This window comes from Schistocerca serialis, chromosome 4 (genome assembly GCF_023864345.2).
Source record: "Schistocerca serialis cubense isolate TAMUIC-IGC-003099 chromosome 4, iqSchSeri2.2, whole genome shotgun sequence".
In the NCBI taxonomy this organism is placed as follows: domain Eukaryota; kingdom Metazoa; phylum Arthropoda; class Insecta; order Orthoptera; family Acrididae; genus Schistocerca; species Schistocerca serialis.
This window is the reverse complement of record NC_064641.1, coordinates 19802939-19820154: the sequence shown is the minus strand read 5'-3', so window position 1 is coordinate 19820154 and position 17216 is coordinate 19802939. Positions and strand designations below refer to the sequence as shown.

At 40.4% G+C, this 17216-nt stretch overlaps 1 protein-coding gene across 3 annotated transcripts in view; it reads left to right on the top strand.

Moving 5' to 3' along the window:
• The window catches only part of LOC126473823 (solute carrier family 22 member 7-like), a 147369-nt gene that overhangs the window by 17395 nt on the left and 112758 nt on the right, over window positions 1-17216 (top strand). For all 3 annotated transcript variants that reach the window (XM_050101142.1, XM_050101141.1, XM_050101143.1), the window contains exon 2: window positions 8719-8978. In XM_050101142.1, coding sequence (XP_049957099.1) covers window positions 8719-8978 — 260 coding nt within the window. The remainder of the gene's footprint in view (window positions 1-8718; window positions 8979-17216) is intronic.

The window sequence follows — 17216 nt, the reverse complement described above, 5'->3', positions numbered from 1 at the left end:
TAAAACTATGGCGGTTATACCAATGTTCAGGGAGTGCAAGCGAAAAGCAGACTTCCAGCGGAAATCAGAATCCCGTCGACGTACTAAGCCTAGTGAACATTCGAGTCCAACTTCCAGTATAGCATCCCGATTCCAAGTCCAGAGTGCAGCCAAATCAGTATCGAACAGCAGGTCCACTGCAGTGTAGCACTTCCAAGTTGTAGAGTAGAACACAGCGCGGTGAGAACTCACTTGAAGACGTCAGTTGCTGCATTAAATGAGGCTCCGTAGCAGGCCCCCACAACCGCACAAGTGGTCGACTGTTCACTGTGTGGTGAGCGGACAAATTGAATAGCTGGGCGGCGGCCATTAGAGTGGTAAACTGACGCGCGGAGTTCGAATGTTTATACATCACTTTTGGTTATAAAATGCCTTCCCTTGAGTTAAGTCACAAACATAATGCCTCATTTAAATACGTTACTACAATATACTTCTTAATTTATGAACAAACAGCAACTAGTCACTGTTTAAGAATTTATCTTACGTACTACATGGAATCTGCCGTAGCTAAAAGTTATGTACTGGACCCTAGCAGTTTTCGTAGTTCATTTACGATAGATGTACGCAAAATGCATCAAAATACTCTAAGATTTGCCCACTATATTAATAGATATTTTCTGATTCTGCCTTGCTTTAGATTTTATGACGAGAAGTGCGTTATTTATGGCATAGTGCTTTGGCAACTCACGACCAAATTATCAAGTTTCAACCTATTCTAGACCATGAAAACACTACCGATCAGCCAACTTTCTTCAAAATGATCAGAACATATAAAATGGTATTCTGTCGGTCGGAAATCTAGCCTTCTGACAGCGTGTAACCATTTTTGTAACAGCTGTGGTTTTGAGAAAGGACACCTGCAGATAGATGCACAGACATTATGCTAATACCGTGTTACAAAATCATTTATTAAGTGCACTGACATACAAAACAACTTAAAATATTCACATATCGGTGAAATGTAATATTCGTTCCTTTCTCGAATTTATTTGTACAATTAATCGCTGCACAACTCTTCACCATTGTACTTCTTTTGATTGGAACGTACAGACAGTAGAATTACGAGTAACAAATACTGTATGTACGCCCCAACAAATATACAACGTTGAATCAGGGTTTTCATGAACAGTCGCTGGCCGGAGTGGCCGAGAGGTTCTAGGCGGTACAGTTTGGAACCGCGTGACCACTACGGTCGCAGGTTCGAATCCTGCCTCGGGCATGGATGTGTGTGATATCCTTAGGTTAGTTAGGTTTAAGTAGTTCTAAGTTCTAGGGGACTGATGACCACAGGAGTTGAGTCCCATAGTGCTCAGAGCCATTTGAACCATCTTCATGAACAACAATACTACACAATACTTCAGACTACAACCACTATAACGGCGTCCAGCCGAAGGTTCAAATTATCCCGCGACTGCAGTGCCTTCAGTGAGTCTAGTTATTTTTTACAAGGTCTTTGCTCCATAGTTAACCGAGCCGGCGGCTGAGGTCGCGGTACAGTGTGGGCGGCCAATCGCTGAGTGTTATGGGTGACCAATCGCACGCGCTCACACGAAGCCGACCTGTGATGTTAGTAGAGGGCGGTGCAAGGACAAGAGCGGCCGACGATGCATTTTTTGGCCGAGCATAATGGAGCGCGCTGATGGTCGGCGCGGAGATTAAATAGTGGTGAATACCATAATTCCCTTCCTCACCCGTTCTCAATCTGAACATGCCGTCCGTCTGTAATGGCCTCACCGTCGACGAGATGTTAAACCCAGATCTTCCTTTCTTCTTCGAGTATTGGAGGACCATGGTCAAATACAGCTGTTAAGATTGTATGTTAAAAATGAAGAAATTGCTCCAGCTGTATTTAAGGTGTCGATTTTATTTTGGCAACTAGTTTCAACGTTGTAACTAGTTGCCAAAATAAATCGATTCCTTAAATACAGCTGGAGGAATTTCTTCATTTTTAATATAAATTTAATACAGCTGACGTCCCACTGTCTTCCATTTCAACTATGGATGTACGAAGGTTAGGATTTTAAGTTTTCTGTGGTTTCTCTAAAACTCCTAAGGCAAATGCTGGGATGGTTGCTTTGAAAAAGCAAACCACTGTACCACCTACGTTGCAACTAAGACTTCTTTATTCACAAAATCAATTTCATTTTTCAGCAACCCATTTTTATGGTAATGTGTGTTATTATGTACGCCTTTAACTTCAATGGCCACGTAGTCCGCAAGACATACGGAGGGCTACATCTGCGTCTACGGTACTGCTCTACAGTTCACAGAGCCTCTTCCAGACTATTTCTCGACCGTTCCTCTCTCGAATCCAATGCGGGAAAAATGAAGAACTAAATCTTTCTGAGCGATCTCATTTTTCTCTTATTTTTCTCGTATTTTACTACGCCCCCTGCCAGGCACTTCAATGTGAGGTGGAGAGTAGTCACGTGGATATAGATAGTTATTTTCCCCACGCAATCAACAAAATATTTCCGCTTTCGGAGGAAAAACTTGATCAGGATAGAAACAGGGATAGCGTTCATGATGCCATTTTAGCAGTTATGGCTACAAAAGTTAATAAAACAGTCAAGACGGCTAGGAGAGCGTTACTGCTATATAGAGCAGATAAGATGTTGTTAGCATCTCACTTAGAGGATGAACTGATGTCACTTAGTTCCAGCAAGAGCGACGAAGAGGAATTATGAGGAAAGTTCAAGCAGATTTTAAATCCTGGTCTCGGGAGTTATGTGCCTAGTAAGTGGATAAAGGATGGGAAACTTCCACCATGGTTTAATAACGAAATTCAAAAGTTGCTGATGATGGAATACGAAGATAGATACGAGAAATTAGGGCTCATATGAAGGCATACAGACAGTCGTTTTTCCCTCGCTCTATTTACGAGTGGAACAGGAAAGGAAATGATTACTAGTGGCACAGGTTCCCTCCCCCTAGCACCGTACGGTGGCTTTCTGAATATTTGCGTAGAAGAGGATGTGGATATAGTTTCTGTAAAAAGATCTCGCCGCAACTAAAAACGCTTGTGTTTTAATGACTGCCGGCCTAGCTCATCATATCCAGGACGCTCTTCCCGCTATTTCGGGATATTACAAAACAAGCTGCCTGTTTTTGAACCAATCGGTCCTCATTTATAATGTCCACTGGTTTTGTTCGTTTCTTGATACTGATTTTGTGTAGGACTTATCGACTGTTTTCGCAATTATTATTCATAGTTTGTTTCTGTTTCCTGTTCTTACATTCCCTCGCCCCTTACAGGCAAGAGTGAGTTCTCACAATATGCCACTCTTCATCCATAAATTTATCAAGCGCAGCGTCAAATGTGGTCACTTGTCTTGATATACCACTTCAAGTTATCTGTTTTTGTGTTTTTAACGTAAGTTTCTATATTGTTGTGTTCACCAACATACAAGTTGGCAGGAAGCGAACATCCTACCACAGAAAAGTAGTTGGTGTACAAAGGTACCTTGGTTGCACGCTAGCAACTGGGGTGGTCACAGGGTGTTTACACTGAGGTGACAAAGGTCGTGAGATACCTCCTAACATGGTGTCGGACCTCTTTCTGCCCAGCGTGTTGCAAGAACTAGACGTGGCATGGACTCAACAAGTCCAGCTGAGCCATGCTACCTCCGTAGCCGTCCATAATTGCAAAAATGTTGACTTCGCAGGATTGTGTGCACGAACTGACCTCCCGATTGTGTCCTACAAAAGTTCGATGGAATTCATGTCGGGCGATCTGGGTGGGCCGCGCGGGATTAGCCGAGCGGTCTCAGGCGCTCTGCCGGCTGAGTGGCCGAGCGGTTCTAGGCGCTATAGTCTGGAACCGCGCGACAGCTGCGGTCGCAGGTTCGAATCCTGCCTCGGGCATGGATGTGTGTGATGTCCTTATGTTAGTTAGGTTTAATTAGTTCTAAGTTCTAGGGGACTGATGACCTTAGAAGTTAAGTCCTATAGTGCTCAGAGCCATTTGAACCATTCTGAATCAGGCGCTGTAGTCATGGACTGTGCGGCTGGTTCCGGCGGAGATTCGAGTCCTCACTCGGGCAAGGGTGTGTGTGTTTGTCCTTAGGATAATTTAGGTTAAGTAGTGTGTAAGCTCAGGGACTGATGACCTTAGCAGTTTAGTCCCATAAGATTTCACACACATTTGAAATTTTTTGATCTGGGTGGCTGAATCATTTGCTCGAGTTGTCCAGAATGTTCTTCAAGCAAATGGCGAACAGTTGTGGCCCAGCGAGAAGGAATCTGTGATCCATAAATATTCCATCATCGTTTGGAAACATAAAGTCCATAAATGGCTGCAACTGATTTCCACGTAGCCGAACATAATCATTTCCTATCAGAGATTGATTCAGTTGGACCAGAGGAACCAGTTCTTTACATGTAAACACAGCCCACACCGTTATGGAGCCACCAGCAGCTTACACAGTGCCTTGTTAACAACTTCATCCATGGCTTCGTGTGGTCTAAGTCACTCAAAACCTACCATTAACTACTTGTGAAATTGGGACTCATCTGACCAGGCCACGGTTTTCCAATCGCCTGGTGTCCAACTCATATGGTCATGAACTCAGCAGAGGCGCAGCGGGAGACGTCAGTAGTGGGGCAAGGCGGTTTCTATCCCAAAGTGCCATTATCCAAGATGGCGGAAGGGCGTCATTACCCCAAGGGCGGCGTCACCCCGAAGTACCATTATCCAAGATGGCGGCCGTGAAGCAAGTACGTGACGTCACATGACGTCAGCTGATGATGCAAGTACTGTTATCGAAAATGGCAGCTTTTGGCAGGCAGATAGGTCAGTTGGGCTGCCTCTACTAACCTAAGAAAATGGTGGGAAAGTAAGGGCACATGGGTTACCTCCACTAACCTAAGTCGCTTCTTCCTAGGAACTGCACATGAATCTTTATTTAAACAATTAGAACAAGTACCACTATCAAGTGTTTTCGCCATCCTCTTGGAAAAAGGGCGTGAATTTTGCTATAAGAGCTTACCCCTGCAGCTGAGGCAAGATAATATGGTGTCGCCCCACTGGAGACTGCTCATTCAATTCAAATAAAATTTTTTATAAATTTGTTTAAATTTGCTTAAATTTGTTTAACTTTGATAAAATTTCTTTAAATTTATTATCTACCCACAGCATTAGTGTCGTGTTACCGCCACAAGAGGCTGAGATACTGGTGGTCCGTGTTTTAGTAGCTCTATTACATGCTCTCATTATGCTCTGGACATAAGTTTTTATTTAAACAATTAGAGGCAGTACCACCATCATATAGGTAAGATACCTAGTTTCAACTACTTTTCAAGGTCAACCAACCATATTTCCTACACACATTGAGGGACGGATGTCACCCAGTTTATTTATTATGCTGGTACAAAAACTCACCCTGCCAGTGGTCTAGAGGGGGGGGGGGGAATTGATGTGAAAAAGGGATCAGCCTGTTCTGGGCTGTTGGAGAGAGGAAGGAGCGTACTTTATTTATTTTTTGAACAATTTATTTAGCCACAGATTTCACCTAATTTATTTATTTATTATGTTGATGCAAAACACTCACACTGAAGTGCTTGGGATCACAATATACAGTTTACAGACCTGGAAACTAATTTTAAATAATGCATTATGCTGATATGCAGAGACGCAAACAACTCGTAAGTTACTCAAATAATCCAGTACACACCATGCAGACATGCAAACTACTCGTAGATCATTGAAATAATGCATTCAAACACCTGAAAATAATTCAATGCACAAACACTCAGTGCAAGTAAAAAAATGCAACTTGCCAGCCACTTGAACCCTGATTCTGCTGGATGTAAATCCTAAGTCCACCCCCTAACACATATAAACTGTCTACATGCGGTAGAGGAAAGTTAAGTTAGTGTACTTCATTTATTTTGCTTGGCAAGCTGACTCAATTATCCATCCTAATTAATCATAAACATCGGTCCTAATTTCACAACTATATGCATAGCGCATGGTCGAAGTAGAGAGGATCTAAAATGTAGACTGGCAATGGCAAGGAAAGAGTTTCTGAAGAAGAGAAATTTGTTAACATTGAGTATAGATTTAAGTGTCAGGAATGCGTTTCTGAAAGTATTTGTACGGAGTGTAGACATGTATGGAAGTGAAACATGGACGATAAATAGTTTGGACAAGAAGAGAATAGAAGCTTTCGAAATGTGGTGCTACAGAAGAATGCTGAAGATTAGATGGGTAGATCATATAACTAATGAGGAGGTATTGAATGGAATTGCGGAGAAGAGAAGTTTGTGGCACAACTTGACGAGAAGAAGGGATCGGTTGGTAGGACATGTTCTGAGGCATCAAGGTATCACCAATTTAGTACTGGAGGGCAGCGTAAAAATCGTAGAGGGAGACCAAGAGATGAATGCACTAAGCAGATTCAGAAGGATGTAGGTTGCAGTAGATATTGGGAGATGAAGCAGCTTGCACAGGATAGAGTAGCATAGAGAGCTGCATCAGACCAGTCTCAGGACTGAAGACCACAACAATAACAACATGCATAGCGCTGCACAAGGAGGGCTTAAAATCGCAAAAAGTAACTATTGTGGTGTAACGCCGTAAGTTTTGTATAAATGATTTTCTTTTGACATATGACCATGTGCAGACTCCGTCACCTACGTCAGTTACAACACACTTCAAAATTATTTAAATTCTTTTTTAAATTGTCTCTGAATGGTTCTTGAACGAAACTGTAAAACATCGTCATTTGAGTCGTATGCGCAGAATTACGTTACTCAGTCCAATTGGTTTGCGCAAACTTTTTCAATTTAAATGTCGTTTGTTTCTCCTCAGAAATTATATTAATGCAAGTGATCTGCTTTAATAAATATTAGAACCACATTGAATAAACTTTCAAGAATCACACTCGCGATGAACGCTGTCAAAAATTAATAATCTTGTCAAATAAATTACTTAACATAATTCTTCATAAATAAATTCTCGGAACACGTATTTAAACTTTTGTAGCATCCACTAGTTTATTATCTTCCTACATATAGACGTGAACATGAGCCTTCACAAGACAGAACTGAACATTTACAACATGATTAAACTTTCTGTGACGTCATTGTTGTAGAAACATTACAAATTCTCAGTTTTTCAATTTTTAGAAGCACGACGCAACAACTCGGTTTCAGGATCTTTTGTTGCTCTTTGGCTGTCGACCCGGGACGTATAGTGGCCAGCAATTTTCTCTCTGGTCCCGGCAGCGAAGATGCTGTCTCCGTTCATTGCGCCGCCCTCTCCGTACATGAAACATAAAAAATAAACACAAAACTTTAGACAATTCACAGCCATTACAAATATTACAAAAATACATAAACAAAACAGTAAATTAAACTTATATTCACCTGCAAACTGGGCTGACACTGGTGGATGGGTGACGCTTCAATTTCGCGTCCCACTACACTATACCATAAAGCTTGCGTTATCCTGCTGGAAACAAAATTCGTGATACCACACCAAACTTACTCAAATATCTATCCTAATTGCGTAATTAATCACAAAGATCCGCCATAATTACACAAATGTATGCACAGCATAAAAAAGATTTATACCACTCGAAACCAGCGACAGAAACACTCAAACTCTACCCAACACCTACAAGCTGGGGTAAAAACGTCCAACTGACTAGATCCTGGTGTTGGACAGAAATGAATTTAAAAAAAGTGTATTACCTGCAAGAGTATAGCATATCCCTGTTTGATGTCAGAGACCACTACACACACCTGCTAAAAAAAAAATCGCCCTAACCAAAGCCAAAACACGCTATAACAGCTGAGGGAAAGAAAAGGATCACAGTAGTGGGGGAAATCGTCATCCTAAAAGACGGCATTCTCATCGATATACAATCACAAACTCTGAGGTAGAGCTACTACACTGACAGTCTCGCGGCCCGCGTAGCCCCAGCCGCAAGCCTCGCTGAAATGCCTCGCGGCGCCAGGGCGAAAGTCCTGCTTTTCCCCCCAAATGCATCCTGTTCGTCTCAAAGTATATTGATGACTGACAGGTTTACCGTTAACAGTCGCAAGTAGACAGCGCTTTAAATCATATACAGAACACGTGGCTGTATACGAGTCGAACGCAGGCTATGTCACGTGACTGATGCATCCTGACAGTGGAAAAATTGACCAGTAGCAACTTATCCCTCTCTAGAATCCATCATTAGTCTACCATTAAATCGTACCTCGCTACAGCTCCGTCTCAATCGATCATCAGCTACTGGACATACTAATAATACCTCAAACACCCAATATTGACAAGAGTGAGTCACAAGCATATAAGAATTGAATCCAACAAATAAAAAAACGAAGAATTGTAAAAGAAGGCAGCAAACAGGATGGACTGAGTGATCATACACAGACATAAATAAATAAAACTCATTAAAATATTGTCAAAAGAAATTAGCTACTTTTGCCACATCAGACAATGTACAGTTATAAATTAGGCTCGCTACTGACAATGAAACTTGTAACTTTGCTGCTGTTGGTCACTGGAAACAGAACTAGATAATTCTATAGAGATATAAAACTGTTGCCCACATTCTCCACCGGCTAGCAATACAAACAAAAAGCAAATGTCTGCTGCTTTCCTGGGGACTCATTACATTTCCCTGTCACTGAGGGCGATAGTAACACCGCTGCATGGTTGTTCATTTTCAGGAGAGGACTGGAATCCCAGAATGCAGTACAAAAACAAAGGCTGCTCCAGCATTCGAGGAGGTCCTGGACGCCATTGGGTCCCGGGGGAAGTTCCAGACGAGGCTGAACATCGTCTTCGTTTGCTTTGCCTCATGCTTCGACCTGATGAGCGTCAACATGTTCTACCTGGCTATGCAGACTCCAGATCACTGGTGCTACGTCCCTGGCAGGGAGCTTTCCAACCTTTCAGTTGAGGAGTGGAAGAACCTCACCATACCGAGGTTTGTAGTGGTAAATGTTTTAGCTTTCATTGATCGGTTCTGGTAGAATGTTTTATACAGTATGAATAAAAACACCCACAACACTGATGTAAAATTCTACATTATTTATTATTTTTTCACAAACCGATTTTCGGCTCTTATGCAACCGTCAGGTTCAAAGATAAGTATGTGCTGCAGTGAAATTTTGTTGCATCATATATTTTAAACTAGTGCATCTAGAGAGTATCTCCATTTCCAGACATGTAAAATGTAAACGTCAGGTTTAAGAATAAAACAAGAGGGATTGTTTCAGTGTAAATGCTATGTAAGATTATTTAACTAAGATAAAATAAAGGAAGGAAGACGAACTATCTCGAAATAATTTGGAATTAATAAACATGTATCCATCAGCCTAAGCTTAGTACTGAATTACCAGATGCAGTTCCCTTACTCGCCACTTCAGACTGCAGATACTTCTCATAATCCCAGCCAGGCCATGTTGCAAATTACCCCCCTCCCCCCCCCCCTCCCCTTACTCACATGTTCCACTTTCCTCTGTTTCGGTTAGATAATTTGTTTTCTTGTGAAAGAAAAAACATGTTGTATAATCACAGCTCCTTCACTTACCTGCTTATTTTCTCTACTCTATCTTATCTGTTTGTAATTTGGGAATTATTAAAGAAAAATTTATTTTGTTCAGCCACATCTTTCAAATATGTATTGTTCAGTTTATTTTCTTCTGTGAACAACTGTTGTAATTTGTAAACGGTCCATTAATTAATGTATCACATATATTATCTTAGTTAAATAATCTGTCATCGCATTTACACTGAAATAAAACCTGTTGTTTTAATCCTAAAATCTAACGTTAATATTTCTAACTCTGGAAATGGAGATACTCTGTAAATGAACTAGTTCAAAATATTTGCTCGAACAAAACTTCACTGCACCACATACTTGTCTGTGTACCTGTAGATCACGTAACAGCCGAAAATCTGGAAAATAAACAAGAAATATTGTAGAATATTACACCAGCATTCAGTGTGTTTTCATTCATAATTTTGGCTTTGATCTACTACAACTGCCTAGTACTTCAATGGAAGTTGAAACTCAGTAAGTACAGCTTGTTATACATGTGTGTACAGCATAAGATGAAAAAAGATAGCAAAGACCAATCTTGGTTTAATGTTACCATTCACAAAATGTAGCGAAAACAGAAATTGTTGTACTTCCAATTTGAAAAATAATAAACAGATAGCGCAACTTGCTTACCTATAATACGGGATATGTGCAAAGCGTGCAACTACATTCACTGTCAGATCTTGGAGAAACATCTATCAGAAAATCGAGCGAAGTTACGACTGTAGGACACGTTTTAAAGGCAACGACGGATCCAAACTTAAAGATGTCTGACCACCGTACGCACAAAAGTAAGCACTACCAGTACTGAAAAGCAGTTTAGACTACTCATTACGAAGAGGGATCCAGGAAAAATTTGTATTAGAAAGCACTTTATGGGGAGGGCAATCACATGTCAGAGACATTGTTTATAATAATAACAATAACACTTAGTAATCACTCAAATTATCACAAAAATTATGACAGTTGAAAAGTCAAGATTGTAAGGGTATTTCCAAAAACCACACATCTGTATTAATGTGCTTTATTTCTACAATTTCAAAATTTCACTCAGTGGTTCGTATTCTTGAAAGTTAAACTCGAAATGCGTCTATACTGACGTGAAACCGATAGTTGAGAATAAAGTGCCTTCAAACAGCTATGTGGATTTTGGAAACACCTCGTCATTCTTGACTTTTTAATTGTTATAATTTTTATGACAATTCGAATGGTTATTGAGATTTGACTATTGGTATTGTTACGCAGAAACTTCTATCAGTTTTTACATTGAACAGACTGTGAAAACTGCACCTTTTTAAAGCTTGTCTTTACCGAGAAACTCACAGTAAAAAAACCGATGAACAGAATCTATATCAGTATCCATACTCTGCAAACCACTATAAAGTGCACGGCAGAGGACACTTCAGGTTGTAAAAGTCTTAAGATATTATCGTTTTCCATTGACGGGAAAATGTTTGCTAAGTTGTCTCATTAGTTAGTTTTCTTTTGTCTTCGAAGTCCAACATACGTAGTGGGTGCAGTATATTCCTAGATTCGTCAGTTAATACTAGTCCTCGAAACACTGTATGTAGGGTTTAGAGGTATTGTTGGCTTTAACGTTAAGCATTGTGCCAGGGGCCTGGGACGGAAGTGGGGGTGGGTTGGTGGGTGGGTGGGGTGTGGAGTTAAACACACAAAATCCCCCATACGACTACACTCAACGTTACGTAACACATGCACATGGGCCGAGTGTCTAGACCTCACACACCTGTTTCCTGTCTGCACTTGTTCTATTGATGCTGCAACCACCAACTAAAGTTTGATCCTGAAATTGTTTATCTACTAATTGACTGCAGTTCAGGGAGCATACACACAATGACGACCACAAATATCTGGTGAAGACTCATATATATTATAACAGTACAACACGATAATGTGGGATGCACTGTCCACATAAAAGATATAAATCAGTCCGTGCATGACAGCTAGCGTTTTTCAGAGAGTCATGCCTCCGGTTCTGTTGATCACAGAGATAAGGGGTCAAGCGTTCTCGATAGTTCTTGGCCTAGTGACCACTTGTATACCTATAGGAAGGACGGCCAAGCACTAGCTTCTTCTTCTTATTTTCGTTTTGGCCATTTGAGGACCACGTTGATTCGCTTCTGTTTCGTTTCTTCTGATCTTTCTCCTTGTCCAATATTCTTTCATTCGCGTACTTTGCATCTTTCTTCGTTCTTCCGCCCATGATGATTCTGTTCTGTGTCTAGTTCTGTTCTCTAAACCTGTGAAAGCCTGCATTTTTTACTTAAAAATTACTCTATTGTATTTCCCTGATTCCTACATTCGCATTTCTTCTAGATACCTTTGCACCTCTTGGATTCGGTGTACTTTGGTTCTCTTGCTCACCAGAAACTGTATTATTTGCTGTGTTAACCTCCCCTGATCCATTCTGAGGATGTGCCTTTTGTTCTTCGAGGTCCCACTGTCCTCCTGAGAGTTTTTCGTTCCGTCAGTTCTAGTCTCTTACGTACTCCTGTTCTTACCAGGTTAAGTCTTTCTGCTGCATATAAAACTATTCTGCAGCACATGATCAAATTAAAACATTACACACTTCCTCCAGTCCAGACAAACTGAGCGGTTGGTTCTTCTGCATTCAGTCTGGTCCAGGATGGATGTAAGGCAGCTTATAAAAGGACCATTTGTTCATGGGCACTTCCTGAGATAATCCCAATAAACCATGATTTTTCGGTACCAAAAGTACGAGTTGTGGCAGAGAAACTTCAGTAACACGTATTAATGACAGTTCGTCGAAATTTTCATCATATGTTCTGAAGACGATGATGTCGGGGAACCTTGAAACATTGTTCAGTATGACAGTCAGTTTGTGGGATACAGAGGGCCATAGTTACGTACTTACACGTGTACATTATGCATAATATCCGACGTGAGGCACAAATGTAGTTTTGAATGACGTAGTGAACACATGGCAAAGGTTCTAGCACCATCATAATGGTTCTGAGGTCACTAGACGATGCTTTTAACCAGTATTTTTTCACCAATAAAACTAAATGATCTGTTGTCTCTGTATAAAAGGCACTTCGCGCTTGTACAAATATGCGCAAAGTGTTACTGCAATGACAAAGATAGACCAAAAAGAGTCTTAAAATAGCTAAAAAGAACTTAAAATGACTGCCAAAAATTATATAAAACTGGGAAGATTCCAAACTAAGTGAAATACTTTTTTCTTTTTTAAGGTACACATCATAAGCCAGGCGTTTTTGATGAATTACGATCGATGCGCAAAGAACAAAAAAAAAGTAAATCAAATGATTTTGTGTTAACTTATTTGTTGTTTGTATGTGTCAAAGTATAAAAATTTGTTGAAGCATATCAGTGAACTATCAAAGTTTCGCTGCCTTAGAGCAATGGTTTTGTATGAGCAGCACACCTAGTTGTAGCAGGGGAAAAAAGGGTGCCAGTGCAGGAATACTCATGTTGGAACACGAAAGATTCTGTTCTGTTCCTCTTTAGAAGACTCTGTCAGAAGATGTGGGGAACCAGCTGCCTCAACCGTAGTTCCGCCTTCCTCATAAAAAATTTTGGCATGCGAACATAATCACGCACTTTTGTGCTGTAAGAGGGTTGCAGAAAAACGAGATGGCAGTTATAAGAGTCGAGGGGCACGAAAGGGAAGCAGTAGTTGAGAGGGGATTGAGGCAGGGTTGTAGCCTATCCTCGATGTTATTCTGTCTGTATATTGAGCAAGCAGTAAAGGAAACAAAAGAAAAAACTGGACTAGGAATTAAAGTCCAGGGAGAATAAATAAAAACTCTGAGGCTTCTCTGATGACATTGTAATTCTGTCAGAGACAGAAAAGCACTTGGAAAAGCAGTTGCAGGGAATGGACAGTATCTTGAAAACAGGGTATAACATGAACATCAACAAAAGCAAAGTGAGGATAATGGAATGTAGTCGATTTAAATCAGGCGACGATGAGGGAGTTAGATTAGGAAACGATACACTTAAAATTTAAAATAGTAGAGGAGTTTTGCTATTTGGGAAGCAAAATAACTGAGGATGGTCGAAGTAGAGAGGATATAAAATGTAGACTGGCAATGGCAAGGAAAGCGTTTCTGAAGAAGAGAAATTTGTTTACATCGAGTATAGATTTAAGTGTCAGGAAGTCCATACTGAAAGTATGTGTATAGAGTGTAGCCATATATGGAACTGATATATGGACGATAAACAGTTTAGACAAGAAGAGAATAGAAGCTTCTGAAATGTGGTGCTACAGAAGAATGTTGAAGATTAGATGGGTAGATCAAGTAACTAATGAGGAGGTACTGAATAGAATTGATGAGAAGAGAAATTTGTGGCACAACCTGACTAGAATAAGGGATCGGTTGGTAGGACACGTTCTGAGGCATTAAGGGCTCACCAGTTTAATACTGGAAGGAACCATGGGTGGTAAAAACCGTAGAGGGAGACGAAGAGATGGATACAGTAAGCAGATTCAGAAGGGTGTAGGTTGTGGTAGTTACTCTGAGATGAATGGACTTGAACAGAATAGAGTAGCTTGGAGAGTTGCATCAAATCAGTCGTTGGACTGAAGACCACAACAACAACAACGTTGTGTTCGAACATCATGAGTTATCTCGAAGAGAATGGTCTATTGACACACAGTCAACACGGATTTAAAAAACATCGTTGTTGTGAAACACAACTAGCTCTTTTCACACAAGTGTTGAGTGCTATTGACAAGAAATTTCAAATTGGTTCTGTATATCCAGATTTCCAAACTGGCTTTTGAAGATGAGCAACATAAGCGGCCTTTAGCGAAATTGCCTCCTTATGGAATATTTATGTGACTGGATTCGTGATTTACTGTCAGAGAGTTCACATGTCGTGGTAAATGACTTCTGGCGTTCCCCAAGGTATCGTTATAGGCCCTCTGCAGTCCCTTATCTATATTAACTATTTAGAAGACAATCTGAGCAGCTGTCTTAGGTTGTTTGCAGATGACGCTGTCGTTTATCGTCTAGTACGCTCATCAGATCAAAACAGATTGCAAAAACGATGTAGAGAAGATATGCACTTGGTGCAAAAATTGGCAGTCAACCCTAAATAACGAAAAGTGTGAGGTCATCCACATGAGCGCTAAAAGGAATCCGTTAAACTTCGGTTATACGACAAATCAGTCAAATCTAAAGGCCGTAAATTCAACTAAATATGTAGGAGTTTGAATTACGAACAATTTAAATTGGAAGGAATACATAGAAAATGTTGTAGGGAAGGCAAACCAAACGTTGCGTTTTATTGTCAGGACACTTAGAAGATGGAACACATCTCCTAAAGAGGCTGCCTACACTACGCTTGTCCGTCCTCTTTTGGAGTACTGCTGCACGGTGTGGGACACTTACCAGATAGGACTCACGGAGTGCATCGAGAAAGGTCAGCACAGAGCAGCACGTTTTGTAGTAGCACGAAATAGGCGAAAGACTGTCACGGACATGACACAGGATTTGGGATGGACACCATTAAAACAAAGTCGTTTGTCGTTGCGGTGGAATCTTCTCACGAAATTTCAATCGCCAACTTTCTCCTCCGATTGCAAAAATATTTTGTTGACGCCGACCTTTATAGGGAGAAACGATCGTAGTAATAAAATAAGGGAAAACAGAGCTCGCACGGAAAGCGAAAACGGTTCGTTTTTATCTTTTTCCAAGATCCGGCTATCTGAACTTCCGTCCTTTCAAATGCAACCACAATGTGCTAAACATTGCACCATGTCACGCAGTGGGCAGTCGGGAACCTCTTCATGAGGAAACAAACTATCTGTTACAAAATGTCAAGAAGTACGTTTTCAGTTACTTTCCTTTTTTTATCATTCTGTTGACGCGAAACCTTCAGACACGCACCAGTCGGTCAGGTTGATAAGGAAAAAGATAACGCTAAGGGGCAGTGTTGACGCAACGACTTTGCGAGTGGCATGCGGGTATTTCGAGAAAATCTATTATCAAGGCCCATAGATCAATCCAAGTCGAAACAAAATATCGATATGAAAGCAGAATATGGCTAGACATTGTTGTCCATAATCAGTAATTGTTTATCGTATATTAACGTTATTGGAGGAAGAACAGAACAAAATGACGCTAGAGTGTATTATCTCTGACAGAAGCACGTCCACGAAGCTCTCGCTAAGTTACGGGATTAATATTGACGTAAGAGTTAATTTACTTAATATTACATTTTGGACTAGTGCATTTACTTCTTCGCTAAGCTATCTATTAAAGGTTTCGCTTTTCTGAGCGTCTTTAGATCGACAAGAAAGTATTTTGTAAAGGCCGATAGTCGTTAGTTTTGTTTACATTTTAGGCGTAAATTGCGGGTGAGCGTAGGTACTTTTTTTTTTCACTAGACCTGGCGGTTCAAAGTTAAATTAAAAGTGTAGGTAGTCAATTAGAACTTTGGAAAGTAAGTTTAAAAGTTTGTTTACATTAGCGTTTAGTTACGTATTAGTACAGGCTACGCAATTTCAGTGATCTTGTGCCAAGTTATTCTCTGCTTTTGTGTAAATTTTGTGTAAATCGTTTGTGCAAGTTTTTCTATCAAAGCATTTGTGACCAATGTAGTGGTTGCCGTAGAAACCTGAAGGAGGGGTGTTCTGTGAAGACAGTAGATTGTGGTTTAATTGGGGCGAATGTAGCGGCGAGGAAACAGGGCTAGATAATGAGGCTCTTCCATGACAATGTAGGTTATGTAGAAAGGACAGAAAAAACGCTGAACAGGAGGCAAAGATTTGTGCCCTTAAGGATGAGTTAGAAAACGCCGGTTTGTAATTATGTAGGCTTAGGGAGAAAAACGAGATGGAGTGCTGGGAAAAGGTAGCAAGCAAATGGTGGAAAAGGGAAACTGTTCAAAAAACTTTAGAAATTCCGTTAGCAAATCAATTTGACTTACTATCTGAACTGGTATGTAACTGGAAGTAGGTTGAAGCAGAATATTAGCTTAAAGAAAAATGGCAGGTCTGGATCAAATCAGAGTAGGAAAAGAAGAACTCTACTTTTAGGTAGCAGTCATGGGAGGGATGTAGGCCAGCAGTTCTAGGAGAAATTAGGTAAAGTGTACCAGATCTTAAGTTTTGTGAAACCAAGTGCTAGCCTTAACCAGGCAAGAGAAAACTTAGGTCAGGTATGCAGGGACTTTGAGAAGGAAGATCAGGTAAGTATAGTTGGGGGAGCAGGAAACAGCTTCGCTGTGAATCTAGGATATGGTATTAGGAGTGACCTTTTAATGTTGATGCATTAAGTTGTTCTGAAAGAGGTCCTGATATTCAACAATAAAAGCGGGTTAAAAGCTGTTAGCTATCTGGGGGAGCTAACCTTGAATTATTGAGCCATTGTTTCACCAGGTACCCAGTCTAGCTTACCAAATTCCCAAGCAGACTAACACTAATTAAAATCTTTTAGTAGTCATCTTACAACAACCGGTGATATATATATATAAAAAGAAAATTTAAATATAAAGAAATAAATCAGTTTATATTTGGATATTTATTTCAACATTGATCATTGTCCCGTTAAAATTTCTGCATATTAAACTTGATTCATAACTAAACTGGTGCCTTATTTAGGATTGTGA